The 20,881-nt window shown below is 41.7% G+C and overlaps 2 protein-coding genes across 2 annotated transcripts in view; one reads left to right on the top strand and one right to left on the bottom strand.

The window, feature by feature from the left end:
• Positions 1-18,217, top strand: part of LOC106926926 (multiple C2 and transmembrane domain-containing protein 1-like) — a 148,093-nt gene extending 129,876 nt beyond the window's left edge. The window contains exons 18-21 of the mRNA XM_088008955.1: positions 2,158-2,267; positions 2,712-2,821; positions 3,364-3,461; positions 13,732-18,217. Of these exons, the coding sequence (XP_087865081.1) occupies positions 2,158-2,267; positions 2,712-2,821; positions 3,364-3,461; positions 13,732-13,803 (390 nt within the window). The 3' untranslated portion in view covers positions 13,804-18,217. The remainder of the gene's footprint in view (positions 1-2,157; positions 2,268-2,711; positions 2,822-3,363; positions 3,462-13,731) is intronic.
• An 884-nt stretch (positions 18,218-19,101) lies between these two features.
• The window catches only part of slf1 (SMC5/6 complex localization factor 1), a 34,738-nt gene continuing 32,958 nt past the window's right edge, over positions 19,102-20,881 (bottom strand). The window contains exon 18 of the mRNA XM_015002110.2: positions 19,102-20,087. Within this exon, the coding sequence (XP_014857596.2) occupies positions 19,588-20,087 (500 nt within the window). The 3' untranslated portion in view covers positions 19,102-19,587. The remainder of the gene's footprint in view (positions 20,088-20,881) is intronic.

The following is a 20,881-nucleotide window of genomic DNA, read 5'->3' as shown; positions in this document are numbered from 1 at the left end:
TTAGAGGTTTATCAAGTCCTCCACTTGAAGGGGAATTCAGGGCAGACTTAGTGGAGGGGCTAAATGTTCCTGGATGGATGGATGGATGGATGGATGGATGGATGGATGGATGGATGGATGGATGGATGGATGGACGGCTCGATCCCACAGTGCTTTGCAAGCACAAATTTCCTTTGGAGATCTGTGTTTGTCACTTTATAAACATAAACGTCAATTTATTTGATTGGAATTGTGTGTGATAGACCAAAACAAGTAATGAAGTGGAAGGCTGATGATGCCTGATTTTAAACATTTTTGGTATAATTTGTGTGTTTGTCTTTGCATTCAGGCCCCTTTGGGTAACCAATTTCCCCACAGTAACAATACAAAGAAACAGTTTTGGTGTTTGTTTCTACCAGCTTTGGTTGGTCCAATATAAAGAAGAGCAAAATTTAACATACCTTGAATAAAACCATCCCATTCCAAGTGTGGTTGTATGAGGTTTTTCTGTTGTTGTTGTTGTTGTTTTTTTTAACCTGGTGGGAGATGAACCTCCATTACAGTCTGAAGTGTTTTACAGCTTTTTCCATGATTGTCCTGTAATTATCTCCTCCCCTCAAATCTGACCAACTTCAATGTTCCTGCTGAAGGAAAGCATCCTCCACAGCATGATGCCGTCACCACATTGTGCTAACCCGGGATGGCATGTTAAGGATGATGGACAGAGTCAGGTTCAGCTCCTCCAGCGTTACCATGGCTACATCATTCTTGCCCCATCTCCAATTAATGCTCTTCTTGAGCAGCCTTCACATTCAGGTCTGCTTTGATAGGTTTACTTTTTATCTCTTTGAGTTTTTGCGTCATGGGTTGATTAAGCTGTGCTTTGAGTAGTTTGGAGTTTTGAGGTTGCTTTACAACTTGACCTGTTTTAAACTTCTCCATGACTTTGTCCGTAGCCCTATAACAAACCTCTGAGGTCTCAACTGAGAAGTTGTGTTATACTGAGACGAGGGTGACTACAAACTGAGGATGTTGTGATGGCAACTGGATTTACTTTAGGCCTATCCAATTTGAATGGGTTAAATGCATAATCACACCACACATTTAAGATTTGTCAAAGAATATGAAAACCACGCATCATTCTTCTTCCACTTGACAGCTATGCGCTCCCTTGTTTTGGTCTGTCACATAAAATCCCCAAAAAGACGTGTTGAGGTTTGTGGTCGAAACCTGAGAAAAATGCGAAAAGGCTCGAGGGGAATAACGATTTCTGCATGGCATTGAAGTCCTTTTCATGGAATTTGTGCACTGTATCCCATGTAGATGTCCTTTAAATTACATTTTTAAACCTTCTTTACAGGCAGTTGTGTTAAATTTAGATTTCCCAGCATGCCCACCAAGCACACCCAGCATCAGGGAGTCTGCGTCTTGATGTCCTCCCTCAGCCACTGGCTTTGGGTCACCTCATTGTGTCCAGATCTGTCCTGTCCCTGCCTGCCTGCCTGTCACTCAGCAGGCGGCTTGTTGACTGTTGCATGACTTCTGCAATCCTTTACTTTGTCTCAGTTTGACGGGCAGGATTTACATGAAACAGGCTGACGACGTTTTCCTTTCCTGGCTCCAGCAATATTCAAAGTTCACAATAGGAGGAGCCTTTCATGATGGTTGACTGCGTTAATAAGGATGATAATGATGTCACAGCTGGTGACATCACCGCAGCGTGCCAGCCAGTAGAACAAAAGAGGACTCTGCCTGGTTGTCCTAGCTGCCTTGGCAGGACCAGAAAGAGAGAGAAAGAGAGGGGGGGGGAGACCAAAGACTGATGTATCCATTTGGCTTTCAGTTTAATTCTGCCTCTTTATTCACATATTCAAATTTTTCCTGCGAGTATTTGTAAGGAGGGAAACATTTTGATTTGTTCTGCCAACTTTATATCTCTATTACAGCCTGGAATGAAAGCGCTCCGTCACTTCAGGCAGGATATCCGGTGATTTGGCTCCCAACTCCAAATCAAAGCTGTTTAAAGTGCATTGTTCTCAGGGAGATGCCTGTGCCCAGCCTCTGTCTTCTCTCCCTTCTTCCTCCTCTCCTGTCTCTATTCTGTCCATCTGCACATTCCCCCTCCTTCATCCTCGCTTTCTTCTGTGCTTGCCTACATCTCTATCTGTCCTCTTGCAGGACTCGGAGAGAAAGGGCTTCATGAACAAGCTTTATGCCATTCAGGACGTGTGCATCAGCGTGCAGAATGCACTGGATGAAGTGGCCTCCTACGGCGAGAGGATAAAGAAGTGAGTCGAAAGCCCGCTCCTCGGCACCGGGCCCACTTCCCTTTGCTTCGCTCCACATGTCCTGGTTCTTTTTCCACGTTGCCAGGCCCCTCTGCCTTCTCGTGCCAGGCCAACTTATTTTAGCTCCATTCCTGAACCGCATGTAGACCTGCACGACCTTCATGTATACACATCACTTCATGTGCATGCCAACACAGAACTGTTGATTTACCTATTTCTCATATTTATAAAAAGTAAAGTGGAATCATTTGTTTTTCGGCAGAAAGCGAACTATGACTCTCAAAAGTTTATATTGTTTACAAAGCGCCACACGACTGATATGTAACTTATCTTTATAATCGTTAGTGCGTTTCCTACTTCCTGATAGTGACATTTCTGAGCATGCTCAGTTAAATGAGCTTTTACAACGTTTCCTAATTTGAATCTCTCGTTCTTCTTTTGCAGCACATTTAACTGGACTGTGCCTTTCTTAAGCTGGTTAGCGATTGTAGCTCTCGTCGTGGCCACAATCATCGTCTACTTCATTCCACTACGGTTCATCGTTCTGGCCTGGGGTGAGCTAATGCTAGTTATGTGAATCAACTTTAATTAAGCTGCACTCAAATGCCAGAGTTTTCTGATTTTTGAGTTTTGTGGGAAAAAAAACAACAACTTTGATATAGTATTTATAAACTTTTTTTCCATATCTGATGTAACTTGTATCCTGCGCAGCTGCAGTGAAAACAAATTTGTGGTAAATGGACTGTGGTTATATCGCACTTTTCCAGGCATAATGACTGCTTCAGACGTACATTCTCTCTTTTTAATGCACCTGTACACATATCCGTAGATAACCTGGGGCTGAGCGTCTTGCCCAGTTTTGAGATAATTAATGTTGGAAATTACTATTATTATATTCAAATAAGGGCATGTAAACGTTTCAGAGGTACTATATAAAAGCAAATAAATAGAAAAGCTCATTTGCTCGCCTATTTTCATTTATTTATTTTTTGGGGAAAAAAATATACTGAAGAATTGAAAGTTTAGTATTGCTGAATATTTTATAGCATATTTTATTATTTGTCTGTCTGTCTGTTTACTTATCTTCCTGCTACAGGGGTTAACAAGTTCACAAAGAAACTGCGGGACCCTTACACCATTGACAACAACGAGCTACTGGACTTTCTGTCCAGAGTGCCCTCGGATGTACAAGTGGTGGGTCAACTTCTACTTTCAAAGTCGCACCTGATGGTTCCAAGTCCAAGTTTCTATTTACATTGTCTGGTGAAATTATTTGAACAACCTTTCCACATATGCCAGAGTTGTAATGTTACATTACAACCACAGACATTAAATACTGTTGGGATTTAACATGGTAGACAGGCATAAAGTAGCTCATCATTTTGAAGTGGAGAGAAAAGGACTTTAAAGTTGTTTTTACTAATAACAAATTTGAAAAGCATTTGCATTTAGTTCCCTTTAATCTGACACCCCTAAACAAAATGCAACCGAAACAACCGATTGCTTTCAAATGTCAGCTTGTAAATAGTGAGACCCGTCTGAATACGGCTTGATCACAGTAAACGGTGAATGAGAAATTCCTCAGAGAACATTCAGTTTATCTAGTAATATAGACGGTTCACAGCAAATGTTATCTAAATGCACTTTACAAGACAAATAGATCCAAATTATACGCAGAAATAATAAAATCAGTCTAATCATGTGGCCAAATTCAATTCCAGTTCATTCCTAGTGATGATACAATGGAGTCAAATTTAGTTTGTAATTCCATCCAATTATCTATCCATCTTCTGTAGTGGCTTTTTCTCGCAGGGTTGTGGGGAAGCTCAAACATACTGTATCTTGAACGAAAAGCTGATGCAACAGAGTACAACATGGGACAGTCCAGTAGGAAACCTGTAAGTGGTTTCAAAACATTTGAGCATAAGGTGAAAGTTCATATATTCCAGCATTACAATGACAACCGGAGCTGCAATGCAACAGGTAAGATCAAAGCATACTCATGTGTTAGAATGGTCCAGTCAAAGTCCAGAACTACATCCAACTGTAAACATATGACTTAGAAATTAGTGGTCTCCGATAAAAAGCATTATGTCTTCTTGCTTTAAAGTTATGCTCTGGTTTACGTCGGGTGGACCTGATTTTATAGAGAAGTATCTGAAAGGGTCTAAATCAACTTTCACATCAGTCTATCAAGAGTTTTGTAAAATAAATAAATAAATGAGACCTCTTTCCACTTAATTATGTCTAACTTTGTATCGGTCTATCACATAAAATCTCAACAGAGAAGATCGAAGTCGTGTTGGTTGCACTACAACAAAAACAAAATCATTTCCATGGCATTAGTACTTTTGCAAATCACTCTTATGATCTTCTGTCTCGTTTCTCTTGCCAGCCTCGCTTTGCATAGTTGGCCCTTTTTTTCTCCCACCTTCATTCAGAACACATGCTTCTTTGTTTTAGCCGTCTAATCAAAGTAATGTAAAGCTGTTTTTTGAGTGTTTTTCCATTAAAAGCTTCCCGCGCTAATTTAATTTCCTCTTACATGGCCGGAGCTGCGCTGCGAGATAACAAGGTTAAGTGAGTTTAGTGTTCCGCATATAACTAGGTTGACTGACTCCATACATACACTCTACCACAATTACAGTTGGCTGCTGTTTTTCAGCCATGCTGGTAATTGGAGCAGAGTGTAAATCAACAGCCTAAATGGCACCCTGGGGTTTTCCTTCAACATTTATCATGAGATCAGATTAACTTTATGACTGAAGGAATCGGATGCTTGCTTAGGTTCAATGTGTGAGCAATAACTATCCCACACTGTTGCCGGCCCAAGACAAAGTGCAATTTAAACACCAATTAAGCTGCATCTCGCAGTGGCTTTAGCCAGGCCCGATGGGGTCGACTGTGGCCGTTAATGTCCTGCTGTGATACACACGGACGGGGGGCTCAGACTGAAGGACCTGGGACCTCTACCAGTTCCCCGCCACATCAGCACTGACACACTTCCTCTTTGATTGCTCATTGCCCACATCTTTCATCTTTACGGGGTCATAATCCTTGCCCCCCACCCCTCCCCAACCCCTCCCCTGCACGCCCCGCACTCACTCCCTCTTTCTGCCCTTGCACAGCTCTGTAGTTTACAGGGGGCTGCTGCAGCAATCCATCGACTTAAATGAGCCCAAGCTGTCCCCTCTGGTGGAGTGCAGCCACCTTACGCACCTGAAGCCTGCGGGTGTGTAGTGGTGAAGAGGCCCAAGCCCGGCAGGTACAAGCCCTTTACAAGGCTCCTAATGAGGGCCTGCTGGCTAGGGGAGGGTGGGGGCAGATGTACTGCTCTGGTCCAGTGGCTATACCTCTGAAATTGCACCTACTGTAAAAGTAATACTGTAAGTGCTACTGTAAGCTCAGTCCTAAAGCTGTAGGAAGGGAAATTGTAGCCCTGTGTCACTGAGAGGCCAGAGTCTTGCAAAGCAATGAAACCAACAGAAATAAAACTTGAAAAGAAATAAATTTGAGAGACGGATAATTGGAAAAAAAGTTGCAAGAAAAAAAAAAAGGGTTGACTGTTTCAAATGAACTATATCCAGGGCGATGTTTGATTTAAGAAAGTAGAGTCAAAAAACTGCAAAATCTCACTGAATCCAAAAGTCCGTTTTGGAAAAAAAAAAAAAAAAAAAAAAGATACCCTTCTCTGCGGTCATTGGCTAAAAACAGAACGGAACGTTCTGCTCTACCTCAGGTGGTGGGCCCATCTTGTTGCTTGCCCCTCGCCTTACTGGGTCAAAGACGTTAGTGGACTGAAAGCCCTTGAGGCTCTCGGGTGATGGTGGGATCCAAATGGAGCGTCCCCCTCATGGGCACGTGTTTGTGGAGCCCGCTGGCATGGGTGCAGAGGTCCACTGTGCCTGACACCGTGAATGACTAATGAAGTGCTATTTCAGGGCCTTAGTGTGACCTCACACACATACATAATCACACCCACAATTTCTCCCAGCTGCCGTGCACCTAAGGTGGGTCGGGTCCACCGTTCCGCATCATTTAGAGGTGCTTCAGTGCAAGCAGAACTGATGAGGTTCTAATGACTTTATATACAAAGGGCAGTCACACTGGGCTATAATAACTTATGTAGCTTTACAGCACCACAGAAGCAGTGGATTTGTTGCTTAATCTCTTGTAGTGTAGTTCTTTTACTTCTTACATTTGATGCGGCAGCAGCTTTTAGCTTTAAGCTTTGCTTCCACTTCAAAGGGATAGTTCAGGATTTTAAAAATGGAGCCGGATGACGACGGCCTCACTTGTAGCGACTGCTTTTCCTGGGGTCTTTGTTTAGTATAAATCCAAGTTAGTTGGTTCTAAAGGCTAAAGCTAACAGCTAGTCCAAGATGAACTTCTACCAGGTTGAAACAGCTCAAATCTGAATTGAACACCACCAATGTCTGAAACTAAAACTAAGAGAACATAGAAGAACATTTCTGGTCAGAAAGATAACACAGAGATTATATTTTCCACCTCTGCACCTGTTAGTGGATGGGTCAAATTAAGGCAGCATGAGGAGATTTTGTCCTCAGAGTTGATGTCAGACTCAAATCTATAGATTCTGGCAAGTTTGACATGGGTCGAGTGTGATAGCCATCTGTCTAGTCTGCAGCGTTTAACAAAAGTGGTCCAGAGAAGGAACAGTGATGAGCTGGTGCAGGATCTTGGCAGTGACGGTAAGACAGTCATCAGCTACAGATCAGATATTAACTGTCCCTCTTTAGGCACTTATACTGTGAAAAGCAACCATCCAACCCAAAACAACGCTGACAGACATCCTTTAAAAACCCCTGTTGTTTTACATAAGCTGCAGTTCCTTTTACCACCTGCAAGGTTTGCTTTGCGCCAAGTTTGTTATCTTCCTCCCTGAGCAGCCACTTCAAAGCCAATCGTGATGTATCGGTTAAGGTGCGTGAGAAAAACCCCTGTTCTGATAGCAGTTTCTTATGTTTGGTTTTTGATGTTACACCAGCCTCTGCTGTCTTTACGATCACTATCAGCGAAATCCTCCATTTCTTTTTTTTAAACAAGGCTGAACTGAAAACACTCACATTGCAGGCAGAGTATTCCCTACCTGGCGTTCGGGACATGCCCGAGCTTCTAGTGTGTTTTATGACACCATTAGGAACGGGAGCTAGGGAGAGCATAAGTAGGGCCAAGGCAATTAGCATGCCAAGTGGCCCTTTATGATAGCTGTAAAGGAGCTGGTTCAAATCCCCAATACAAAAATAAGCATGAATTCCAATTTAGGGCCTAATGAACAGCAGGGAGTCTGGTTAATATTTTTGGGCACCATTTATGTTTGCAGTGAAACCTCAGTGGACATAGAGGAAATAAAAGCAGGATAGTTAAGGGTTGAAACACTGCCAGATATCATCAGTCACCTCCAGTAGAAGCGTCTTTCCCCTTCGCTTTGCCCTTCCCCACTTTGGAGACATTTCACCCAAAAAAAAGGAAAAAACAAGGGGCAATTAGTCCCTGTTCAGCATGTGTCTTGTCACAGCAACTAATAGGAAGGATTTTCCATTTTCTCTGCGAGCCATTTCTTGTTTTGTTTGTTTATTGGCTTATGTCACCTTGGCACGCTTTTTCTTTTACCACAACACAATGGCTTTGGGTGCTGAATCTTCAGTCTGCACACATTAGTGTTTCCCCGCAACCATTTAATAACCCTCATGCTCCATTAGATGTCACCTGAGATGAAAACCGCAAAGTTTTGTGTTCTTTTTTTATTTTTCTTTCTCTAAAGTATCTGGTATCATTAAAATTATGCCCCTTTTTCCTATTTTTGAATTTGTTTATTTACTCACCTACCTGCTTCGCCGCCCCCCCCCCCCTCCTCCTCTCTCTACTCACTGTCACCCACCTTGCATGTCTGCCCACACTAGCATCATCAAAACACTGTCAAAGGTTCAATGTGAGAAGGAGAAAGAGAATGAAAGACAGTGAGGAGAGGCGGGGAGGAGCAGGTCCCGGGATGCTTTATGGGTAACGCTGTTAAACGAGGCACGACGCGCGGTACACGGCACCCCTTCAGCAGAGCACACTTCAAAGCCTGTTTTTGCACTTGTACTGTCAACATTTGGGGAGAGGGAGCGGAGTGAGGGTGGAGGAGCAGCCTTTGAGCAGCGTTGGGTCTTAACACACCTCTTCTCCTGTCTGTTTTTCCTTTAAGCTCTCCGCCTGTGTTCCAAATTGGTTATGTGCTTGCTGCATTACCTCACTTTTTGCTTTTTACCCAATTCTGCTATTTTTTTTTATTTTTTTTTTTATTTTTATTTTGTTAACGTCCCACTTTCTCCTCACCCGCTCTGACTTTTCCCTGCTTCTTTTTTTTCTTTTTTTTTTTTTAACTTGAACTAGCTTCTGTTGTCTTATTGGTGTGGTTACAGCAGGTGGATGTGTGTGCGCGTGTATGCGTGTGTGTGTGTGTGTGTGTGTGTGTGTGTATGTGTGCGTGTGTGTGTGTGTGTGTGTGTATGTGTGTGTGTGTGTGTGTGGTATTAGGTGAGGTGAGCAGGGAGCCAAGGGTGTAGCATCAGTCTGGCCTGTCGCCTATGAAGAAGAATTGAACCCGTAACGTATGAGCCCCATTTCTCCCTGGCTGGCAGCTCTTCACAGAGAAAACTCGTGTTTGATTGAAATCTTTTTCTTTTTTTTTTCTCGCACCATTTCTTTTTGTTGATCCCCTTTGCTGCTGTACATGAGAAGGAAAAGCCACACTTCCCACTGACAAGCAAACTTTTCTTTGTGTGCATGCGTTTACAAAGAGTTTTTGTTTGGACAGAAACGTCACTGTGCAGTATTAAACTGCTGTGCAGCTCTTTTTTTTTTTTTTTTTTTTTGCTGTTGTAGGTGTTTGGCCGTGTAAATGGGACCGATAACGTGAAGTAATCCTGCACTGTACCTGCCCTACTTTTGGTGTTATGTTAGATTTTTTTAAAGCACAGGCTGAGTGTAAGATTATTATTTTTTACTAAGAATAAAAATGTTTAATATCAGCAGCTCAACAAATTTGAATATTATCAGATTATTTGTTTGAGTGAATTCAAATGAATCTCATATATAAGTTAAATAAAAAGGGGGTTTTATTACAGAAATGTTTTGTTAAATTATCACGAGGAAGCTTCCAAATGTCGTAGCTTTGCACCAGACAGTCAATGACAAGGTGGGCAATTCCTGCCAAATCAGCCGGCTGTTTAAACAGTTCTGTTTCCAAAGATTAAAAAAAAAAAAAAATGGAAAGTTGAGTGGAAGGAAAAAGTATTGTAGAAAAATGTGCACAAGCAAACAGGAAAACCAGAGCAGAGTACTGTGAAGCAAAACCAGTTCAAGAGTTTTGGGGGAGCTTCATTTAGTATTGACTGCAGCAGGAGTCAGCGCTTCAAGGGATCCTGATTTCATTTCAGAAGTCGCTGCTCACCTTGTTAAAAGTGGCAATACTTGGTTTATTTATCCGGGTGACCATATATTTGATTGGATAAAATAAGAAAGACTCCAGATGGAACAGGGCAAGTATGTCGCTCTGCGACTAGAGAACATTTAGGGGTTTCACTTCAGTTGCTGAAATAACGTTTCAGTTATAAAATTGTTTCAGTTTCAGTGAGACCACATCCACGTTACAGGATTAGCAAATCAGCAGATGGCCAAAGTCTCCCTCTATTTTACCTTTTCTCTTCATCAAGGAACACAAACTATTACCAGGAGAAAGCAGGAAGTTAAAAAAAAACTGTTCAATCTTTAAGTTTACAGGAAAAATGGGAGTAAAGGTCTCAGTGTCTAGTTACTTTTAAACATAAATTCTTTTTAAAAGTTATTATTAAACACTAGACCAGGCGACTCACCTGTCTTTTCATCAGTTTGTCTCTACTTTGTGCCACTAAGTCCTGCACAGGCGTCACTGATTCCTCATGCAGTGCATCTGAGCTTTTGTTCCTTTGGATGCTACTTCACAGTAAGGAGGACCCAGAAAGCCCAGTGAGAAGTGGATGGTGGGAAAACCACCGCTGTGAGGCACAGGTACATAAATGAGTCTCTGTTTGCTTAAACGGCACAGTTATAAAATTGTATTAATACAGACTTGAGAAGTCAAATTTTTTGTGATGTTGGTGGCGTGGAGCCCATGCAGGCGTTACAGTTCCTGCTACATGTAGGGTCTGCTGTGCATTTCAGGACCAAAAGGCTTTATTGAACCGTCAGAATGGGCTGGTACAAGAGACATGATAAAGGCTTGTTCTCAGCCGGCGCTGAGACGCTCCTGTTGTCGTCCACAGCAGATAGAGCCACCATGAGACAAAGCAGTGAAACATTACTGATGTGAGTTTGCTGTCTGCCTGGAGAATCAGAGAGGGTGTCAGTCAGTCAGACAAACAGAGTAGCCTGTAGTACGTCAACTTAGGAGAGAATTCTCAGACGATTCTGGCTCTTTGGTGCCGAGTCTGTTAAGTCTGTTATATATATATATATATATATATATATATATATATATATATATATATATATTAGTATTCTGATTCAGTGGCTACTGCTTGTCAATTTCTTGAATCTGTGTGAGCTAGCTGGATGTCTGAAAAGCGAATGGTTGCCGGTGACAGCCTTTATTTGCTCAGCCACTGTGGCTGCTGCGTTGATGTACAGTACCCATCACTTTCAGGTCAGAACAGGTTTTTTTATCTAGGATGTAAGTTTTGCACCAGTTGGGAAATCACGTCATGTTGGAAAAATGTGCAACTCTTCCCACTGACAGTGTTGAAGTTCGTGTGAAGGTGTGAAGTAGTAAGAGTTTCCAAAATCTTGTTTTGTCTTTAAGTCGGCGATTCAGTCTTTTTACGTCTCGTCACAACCACAGCGTATTATTTTTGAGAAAATCGCAAATAACTGTGAAGTGGAAGCTGAATTATGCATGGGTTTTCAAGCTGTTAAAATGTTTCATTCGTCATGTTTTCATCAAAGCCATTCCAATGTTTAGGTCACTGCCTTACTACAAGGTGAACCTCCAGTTTCTAACAGGGTTTGATCTACAATTAGCCACTTAGTTTTCCCATAATATCTGATCAACTGACCTGTTCTTGGAGAGGAAAGGTGTCCTACAACACAGAGTGTTTTCACACAGTGTTTCGAGTGTTTGCAGAGATTGTTTTTCGTCACACATGACATTTTTTTTTATGCAGGCTAAAAACTTCCACCTTAGTCTCATCTGACCTTCTTTTCCGTAAAAGCCTTTGCATCATTTTGTTTTAGAATCACTCGTATGTCGTACATTTGTTTAAACTAAATGAAGTTAAACCAATTCAATCGTTTCAAAGTTGTGGATACAGGCCACCTCTTCTCTTCTCTTAGAAAGCAGTCCCTCGGTGAGTTACAAACAGTAATAAAACCCAGTATATCCCACTAGTTAAGTATAACAGTTTAGCTTTTCCTCCTTGGCAGTGTCAGTAATTTATTCATGTGCATTTGATGATCTTAAAGCCCGCAGATAATTGGGCGTACCTCCGAGAGACATAAATCGACTAATTCCTCCACAAGCCTGCTCTGAGCACTTTGTTTCTGTTTTATTGAGTGTTGGGTCATCAACTGAGTGCTTCCAACGCTGGCGCAGGGCAGACAGCTGCTGCATTCAGTTGTGATCATGTGGAGGGAATGAAATGAAAGGCCTGTGCAAGTTAAGTTAGCTTTAATACGCTGATGGGGTGTACTTACATTTGTAGTGCGTGCAGGACTTGGTTTCAACATTGTGCAGATTTCAACTGGCAATGTATTTTTGTTTTTCTCTGTATTTCCATACACGTCTAAAGAGTCAAATGCATTTTTTTTTTTTTTTATTAGTCAAGGTTCTTAATGTTTTAGGCGAGTCAGAATTATCTAAATTATTTGTATTTGCTAAATGCTAGGATAAAAACGGATATAATTTTAAATAAGTTTTAGGCATTCTTCAGACATAGAGTTTACATGCATGCCCCTTGTGTTTGTACAATGATCATTTAATGACTCTGTTCGAATGTTTTTGGGATCCTTACACGAACTTCTCACAGTGGTTTGACGTTCTCTCAGAAGACCTGCTGTGACCGACTCAGGTTTTGACGTTGGCGTTACTCACACACACCTTTTCGGTTCCATCCACATATTCTCTGTTGGATTGAAGTCAGGACTTCATAATGCTCACTCTTGCTCAATGCTCAATGCCACCGTCTATTTAAATCCCAGCTTGTATCCTGAGATGCTGCTTCAGTAATTTCACATAATGTTCTTTCCTTGTAGTGCCATTTTTTCTCCTCGATGTACTGCAGTATCTACAACAGCAAAACACTCCTGTGCCTTGAGTCTGCCGCCCTTGTGCCTGATAGTTGTATTGGTGTTATTAGACTTGGAAATGTCCCCCTTTTTTCTCTTAATGTAACAATGATACATATGGCAAAACATTTCAGTTTTAGTTTTATGCCATAGAAGAAAAAAAAAGGTCTTTGATCCTGAATTAATTTGTAGACTATAATCTGGCTTTTTATGTTGTTTTTGTTTCTTGGGCTCCCATAATAATATCCTCTCTCTCACTGTTCTGGTATTTCGCAAATCAAAATGATTTTGGTTACCCTAATTGCCATGAAACAGGAAAAGTTTAATTTGATTTAGCTTTTTTTTTTTTTTTTTTTTATAACTGTATATTCACTGCACAGCCTGTTATAGTCAGAGAAATAGCTTAAAGGCCAAAACCACAGAATCCTTCATGTTCACATGAGCCTTCAAGGCAGAACTGAAGGTCAAGCCTTTGGAAGCCTGCATGGAAAAAGGAGCATAAGAAGATATTTTTAGAGGAATGAAAACTCTCATTAGTTGGCTGCTTAACTGCGTTGGTGCAGCCATAAAGATGAGGCGGATGTTGATTTGTACATTGTGCAATAATAATAAAAAAAAAATCCCTTCGGGATCAGATCAGAACATGGGGTTATTGATAGTTAATATTCTAATCTGATGTCATGTGATGTAACTCCAGATTCACATGCAGGGTCAGGTATTGTAAGCAGCGTTTTGTACAGCCTCCTTTTCTCGTTTCCACCTTTCTCTGCTGGGATGACTGCTGGCTGTCCAATCTGTCCCACGGGCCCTCGCCCTGTTCTTTGTTTGTCTGTCTGATCCCCTCCTGTAGGCCACTGTTGCACATCTGTGGGTGTGTTTTTGTTGCGCGAGCATATGTGGACCTTTTTTGCATCAACAGCGCTCCCCTTCAGTGCTTTTGAAGCGCGTACACGCCTGCATCTGTGCGTTGTAATCAGTGTGTAATCCCTTCCCCGAGGCCGCCGTTCCACACAGCTGGACCGGAGCCTCTGGAGGGGCCTCTGTGCTGCTCAAGCATCCTTTGCTCTCTCCACCTGACCGACTGGTGTCTGTGTGTGTGTGTGTGCGCGCGCGCGTGTGTGTGTGTGTGTTTTAACAGGTGCAGTACCAACAGCTGAAACTGGATCCCAATCCCAGTCCAAATAAAAGGAAGAAAAACAACCCCGGGTAGATCACCGCATGCGCCCACGGACTCCTCTCTCCTTCGTTTCTTTTCCTGCTGGTTTGATGCTGGACGCTGAGAAGCAAAGCCTGGGCTGAACCGTCCCTCTATTTATATCCTGCTTCATTTTGTTAAACTTCATTTCTCCCTTCAGGAGGCTTTACACTTTCTCTAAATATAATTTTGTATGAGCAAAGACTTCAAGAAACCTTTAACTCATTATTATTGTTATTATTATTATTATTATTATTGTTATTATTATTATTATTGTATTGTACGCATTATGTATTGAGTCCTTTTTTTATCAGCCATGCCAGCTGCCGTGTCCTTCCCTCTGGGAGTGTGTGTGGTGTGTGTGCTTGCCACAGTAGTCGAACAGGTACAGTTAAATTATTTGTAGATAACTGATTCAGGCCTTAAACGATCATTCTCGACATTTCTTTAGCTTGTACTATACAGCTTTGAAACACTTTTGGTAAAATGTTTCTATTTTCTAATTGTTTTTTATACTATTGCATCCTTATTTTTTGTCTCCTCTTGAATGTTTTGATGATTTTTTTTTATGTTTTGGCCGGCAGTAATTTGGGTTGTCGCTGTCTAAATTAGCGAGCCGATTTCGTCCGGAGGCTCCAGACATGCTCCTTTGCATCTCGGTGAATTAAAAATAACATTAAAACGTCGGCTGCCCCGAGAGCCACCGTGCGCAGATGTAAGCCAGGATGTGGACCACCCCGTGTGTTAAGCCACTCCAGAACCAGAGACAACGTGAGACGCAACTCACCTTGATGAAGGAATCAAAGGACTGGATTGTTGCTGAGTGTGGGCTGCAGATCTCTTCTCAGATGGGGGCACATTAGATGGGTTTTACATTTTGCATCGACACCAAGCCTCTTAAGTCTGGTTTTTATTTCCCAGCAGGACTCGGTAACAGCCTACACTGCCAAACGTACCAACACCTGCTTTAATAACCACGGTATCACTGTGCTCAGCCAGTAAAATTCGCCCGGCCCCTTAGACAATCTATGAAGAGACTCCAGATCCAACAGTTGAAACTGAAGAGTCACTATCTTACTATAGGTAACAATTTGCAATTCGGTGCCAAAAATACTGCAATAAAATAACATACGTTTTAATAACATAATATCTAATTTGTCGGGATGCAATTGCGAAAACGAATCTGGACCAACAGGCTGTGGGTTCCTTTTTTTTTGTCCCTAAACCCAACGAGTAGGAACGAGGTCGAGTATGACATCATTCGGTGCGTTGGATCTCGAGAAAGTGTGCGGTCGTCAGTCAGTCGGTACGACACCTTCTCAGTGAGGCGGCGCCGCGGACTGGGCCTGCTGCCGCTGTTCTTATATAGATGTCACCCGGTCTATGCAGAGTGTCATGGAGCAGGCAGGCAGGCCTTTAGGCAGGCACAGCCCTAATCTTGTTTGAAAGGCCGGTCTCTTTCTCTCTCATCTCCCTGTGTGTTTGCCTTGGCGGGCCACACATGAAAGCGTTTACACGCGAGGCGTGCTGCTGCAGCACGGGCACGCACGCAGACACAAAGAGCCCCAGCCTCTCTTCCTCCCTCTCAGGAGGGGAAGACAGAAAGAACGCATCTCTGGTAGGAAGTCTTGCACACTGTAACTACTTGCTCGCAGATAAAACAAAAAACAAAAAAAAACTAAACAGTGTCATATTTGAGCAGGAACAGTTTCTCCCTCTCAGCCAAGCACACACACACACACACACACACACACACACACACACACACACACACGTACATGCACACGCAGACATGCAAACATGCTCTCTATGATGCTGCGCCCCGGGCTGGCCGCCCTCTCCATCTGCCCCACCTCCTGTGCCCACAGCTCAACTTTGATCAGCCCTTCCAGAGACACGGGCGCGTTCGTGTGCGCTGTGTATTTACAGAGGAGTGTTTGCATACACACGTTTATGCAATCAAAGATTCTCTCAGTGTCAGTGTGTGGTACAATTGCATCTCCCCTCCAGCTCTAGACTTGACACTCAGATTCGATGTGTGCACGTGTGTCTGTGCGTGTGCGTGTGTGTGTGTGCTGCAGCAGAGGGACCAGCTGTTTTTCGGTGTTGACTTTGTGGAGATGCTTGATGAGTCATTGTGTGACAAGACAAGGCTCTGAGGGGACTTAGGCCTGAGATGTCAGGGATGGAGGAATATTTGTGTGCGTGTCCGTGAGTGTGTGTGCGTGTGTTTTATCCTATTTCAAAACACACTTCCCGTCATGCTTTCCCCGTTTGCTCTCTCTGCGGTTTCCTCATTCGTCAGTAAGCAGGGTTGCGACCCTGTCTGAAGGGATGGTCTCTTGGGCTTCTTGTAGAGCTTCTCTTGAAAGATCACAGCACGGGCTATGTTTGAGGAGGTCCTGTCTCATCCTATTGATCCCTGCCTCCATTTCCCACTGCCTCCACTTCTTTGTCTGGGGGTCTTTAAGTCTGTAAAACCCCAGCTCACAGCATCTACTGTCGTCTTCTCCCCTCGTCTGTCTGTCTCTGTGCCGCTGCCTTTCGCCTTTCACCTTTTTGAAGCTCCGCTCCACTTCATAAGTTTGTTTCCGTTCTCCGATAAATGATTTTATCGTCTGATCCGTTTGGACAACAGTAATAAACTTTTCTTAGAGCGTTGCCACAAACTTGTTACTTGAGGGGATGGCTTTTTTAGTTTTGCCCAATGAACTGCTTGAATACTTGACACTTTTGTTTTCACTGCGACGGCGCCTGTACCGTTTGTTGACACCCCTGGTACCGAGTATAAAAAGCCTTAATTTGTGTTAATTTTTTTATTGCAACAGGATAATCTCACACAGGAAAAAAAAACAAAAAATCTTTAGCGGGGAAATTGCTATATTAAGAAATCAGTACCTACTCTAACAGTTCCTAGTAAATAGATGCACCTAAACCATTTTTAAAACATATGTTTTAAATTGATCAGAGATTATATGAAACCCTACTTAGTAATCAATCACTTGTAATTTGATCTCCACAAGGTAGAAGTTTATAGTGTTGACCAGTTGAATGGTTTTGTTTATTTTTCAAATTTTCCATGCATGTCTGTTGCAGAAATCAGGAGCTACCTGTGAAATCAACACTAAGAAATTAAAATAGGAAGCTTCTTTTGAAAAAACAAAACAAAACATGGCGATAAATGAACTACTGTATGTCTCCAGGCCCATTTTCAGACTTTTTAATTTCTTAGGATAAATTCTAAGCAAGTTTACCTGAATTTTGTCTAATACATTTCACCACTTTATCCACAGGAGACTCTGACAGTGGACACATTGTCAGAAGTTTTAATTACTTTGTCTTGGAGAACGAATAAGAAGAACATGATCACCCATGTAAATGTTTAGTGCTTTAGCTGGGAAATGCCTTTTATGTGCCCAGCCGCATCACCCAATAATATTACAAGCTAGCGCAGATAGAAAAGCTGAGTTAAGTTCGTATGCAGTTATTTAGATCGTAGTTTTCGTCCCATGACAAACAGAGCTTTAATTACTGTCACAACCCATTTGATTTCTTAATAAATGAAGCTCACATCAACCTGTTGCCATTTTTTTTTACAGTAGTTTCTCCAATTTTGTAGTTTCCATTTGCTGCTTTAGTGTGCTTTCCTGTTTCTTAAAGCAGTGTTACCAATTACTTTGCCATTTGTGAGTTTACAAAAATGATTTCTTAGCCCCACTAATAAAAAGTAATGCAATTTAAGGTTGGATTTAAAATAAATATATTTGTATTGTTAGATAATGCTGTTGCTGCAAAAAAAAAAAAAAAAAAAAAAAAAATCAGGCTTTTTTCAAATCTTCTCTTGGGGTATCAACTAATTTGTCCGCGACCGTGTGTTGCAGATTTGTGAGTGTTGTGTGGTAATGCATCCAAATGTCTCTTTTTGTTGTTGGTTTATGGTTTTGGCTGCATTTACCAGCGAACCAAAGCGTGATTTTTGTATCATGTAGAGAAAAAAAAAATGTATAAGAAGAAGAATGTATTGGGCTGATAGGTGTAAAGGAAAGAGAAGCACTTTTATTTGAATGAGACTATTTATTTTTTAAAGAATACTGTATATAGCTAACTGATTAATGTATGGTTGTATTTTATACAGTATGCCTGTTGATGTTCTGGTAATAATACTGTAAAGTAGGTGCGTTGCCTGCCTTGATTTTATTTTATTTTTTATATTTGTCTTGTCTGCCTGCGAAATCTTCTGCTTGTGACATCATCTCTGTGTGTCCCTTTACAAATCAACGAGATTTACAGACACGACAGCTGGAAGGCAGGGCATAATATGTCGTATACCTCTAATTTAAGTAACGATAATCATCTGATAAATGTGGCTTATTTTGGGTCAAAAACTAGTGAAACAAAAACTTTCAATTAAATATTTTTTATCAACTTCCCTTTGTGTGGATGTTATTGACGCAGCATTTGCAGGGACACTTCTGGCTCGATTTGCCTTCCTCCCATTTCAACAGCAGCAGCAAATACTGTGATGCAGTTTTCAAAAAAACCCATAATTGGGCATAGAGAAAACCCTCATCCTAACTTTTCTTCAAAATAAGACATACTTTAACGATGCATATGTCACATTTAACAGGTAGCTGAATGCAATCATCGGACACTGGGATAGAAAATAACTCTCAGAATTACAAATATATTTACTTTCCCATAATGTGGGGCTGGAAAATACTGAAAATGTATGTAGGATCCCTGGTTTCGAGCTCCAGAACAACTTTGCCAACTTCTTCGCAGAGGCAGCATAATAAAGAAAATCCACGTTTAAGAGCGCCTTCTAAACTTACAAATGGAGTTTGTTCTTTTTTTTAGCAGATTTTATGGCTACACTATTTTATGAGACCTAGAATGAGCATAGAGAGAGAGAAAAAAAAAATCATAAAATATACATGCACCGTTTATTTACACCGGTGCTTTAGAGTTTCTTGCTTTTTATCATATCATTTTTACTACGTCTGACATGAATTAAGTAAAAAACATATATACTTCACAGATCTTACGCAGCATCAAAAAGAGAGATGGTATAAATGAAAACGTCTGAACTGTAAACTATCTTAAATTAAGACTCCAGACAACTTTAAGGAGGTTCGTTCTTCACACTCACATTTACATAAGGCCGTCATTTCTAGGTCTTAGTACCAGCACTCATCTGCCAGGCGCTGCTTTCTGGTATTAAATGTTTTCACATAGTTGTTTTCTCATTTTGAGTCTATTAATAACTGAGTTAACAGGGAGCAGCGGCTGATGAAGAAGCTTGTTAGAACCAAACACCTTAACCTTCTTTATTGTAATTTTCTTAAATATTTAAGGTTTTTAATGCCTGAACAGTAAACCAATTTGAACTTTTCTTTTACATGTTAAACAGTTCTTTAAAAAAGAAATCTATATGACAAAAAAGATTTATTAGCAACAGGGAAAGTAGCCATGTAAAAGTGAAACTGGAGGTAGTCCACATGGAAATGTTAGTGTTCATACGAGGCTGGAAATAGTAAAAAAAAAAAAAAAAACTTTTACATTCAAAACATTTTTTTTTTTAAATATATGTCAAGTCAAAACAGAGACTCTATATTTTTTAGCACAAGTACAACAAGTTATCACTGTAGAAATTACTTCTAAATCACCAGCTTATTAAAGAACTTGAGGGCAATATACTGATATGTACAAACCATCGTCAGTGGGCATGGGGGATTGCACCATTATGGAAACCCCTCAATGACAGGATGTGCAATTTTTTTCCACCCTTTCAATCTTTTCTTACAAATCAGCAACCAGTGCCTTGCCATTAGCCTGCAGGTTCTCCAGTGCTTCCATCAGGAAAACCGTGTTCTCTCCTCTGCACTCCTTGGCAGCAGCAGACACCTGTTCTTTGTGCTCTCCTCGACTGAGCCTCAGCAACGTCTCCACGTCTTCGGCCAGCCTCACCGCCCGCTGATCTGTCCAGTCCGAAGTGACTTTCTGAAGGGAGTGCTTCTCCAACGCAGCGGCCAGCTTGTAGACCAGAGTGTGGGGTCTGTTCCCCGACTGCGTGAGGCCAGGCAGGCCCCTCTCCTTCTGGTAGGAGAAAATGAGGTGGGCCAGCAGACTAGATCCAGCCTCGAGGAGAGGAAGGTTCAAGACCTCAGTTTTGTCTTTGTTCGTGCGGGCCAAGTCCCCAGCCTGAGCGCTGCGGAGGAGCTCCTCCCTCTGACTCAGTGCGGAGACCAGATCCAGCGGAGTCTGTCGGTCTCCGTCGGTCTGCTGGAGAAGAACTGAGCCTGGGGGAGACAGAGACATCCAGATTAAGATCAGACAGCGCTAAGACCAGGTTTCAAGCAATGTGACAGGATACACTGACAGCCCCACTGTGGGCCTTTTTGCATAGAAACACTACAAAGATAAATGAATCTGAAACTAATGCTTGAAAGTAAGAAGAACAGAAAGTGTTTTGTTGGGTAATATGCTTTATAAAGCACCACATTATTAATATGGTGCAAAGAAGAAAGAAACTTCTGGATGATCATTTAATTTGTAAGTACTTTATTTACATGAAATAACAGCTTTGGAAAAGTATAACTTACAAGATTTGCATATTTTTAAAAAAGAAAAAAAAATCTTAAAATGTATAAAGTCCCGGTAAATTAAGTTTGTGGTTCCAACGTGACAAAATATGAAAACGTTGAAGGGATACAAGTAAAAAAAAAAAAAAAAAGTTGTAAGAAACATCAAAGCGCAAACATTACAGAAACATTGGTAGGTCATCTAAGGTAAGCCACAGCACACCGACCTTAAACGTGGAGGTTAATGATTTCAATGTTAGCAGCAAGTTTAAGCCTCAGTGATAACAGACGAAACAGATTTGCAGCCAAGTTACCTTAGTCTGCGGCATCATTATCAAATAAGGCGGAAGAGACACGACACGGGTCAACGGCAGGACGAGGCAACAGAAATGGGTGGCGCGCACAAATACATTCGCTCCGTGAGACAAACTCGCATCCAAACGCACAGTGTGAGAAGTGGAAGGCTTAAATGAACAGCTGTTTTCCCACCGGCCCTCAGCGCCAGACGGGCC

This window comes from Poecilia mexicana, unplaced genomic scaffold, assembly GCF_051168715.1.
Source record: "Poecilia mexicana isolate PSO_F unplaced genomic scaffold, ASM5116871v1 scaffold_9, whole genome shotgun sequence".
Classification (NCBI taxonomy): Eukaryota; Metazoa; Chordata; class Actinopteri; order Cyprinodontiformes; family Poeciliidae; genus Poecilia; species Poecilia mexicana.
This window is presented reverse-complemented; position numbering and strand designations above follow the sequence as displayed.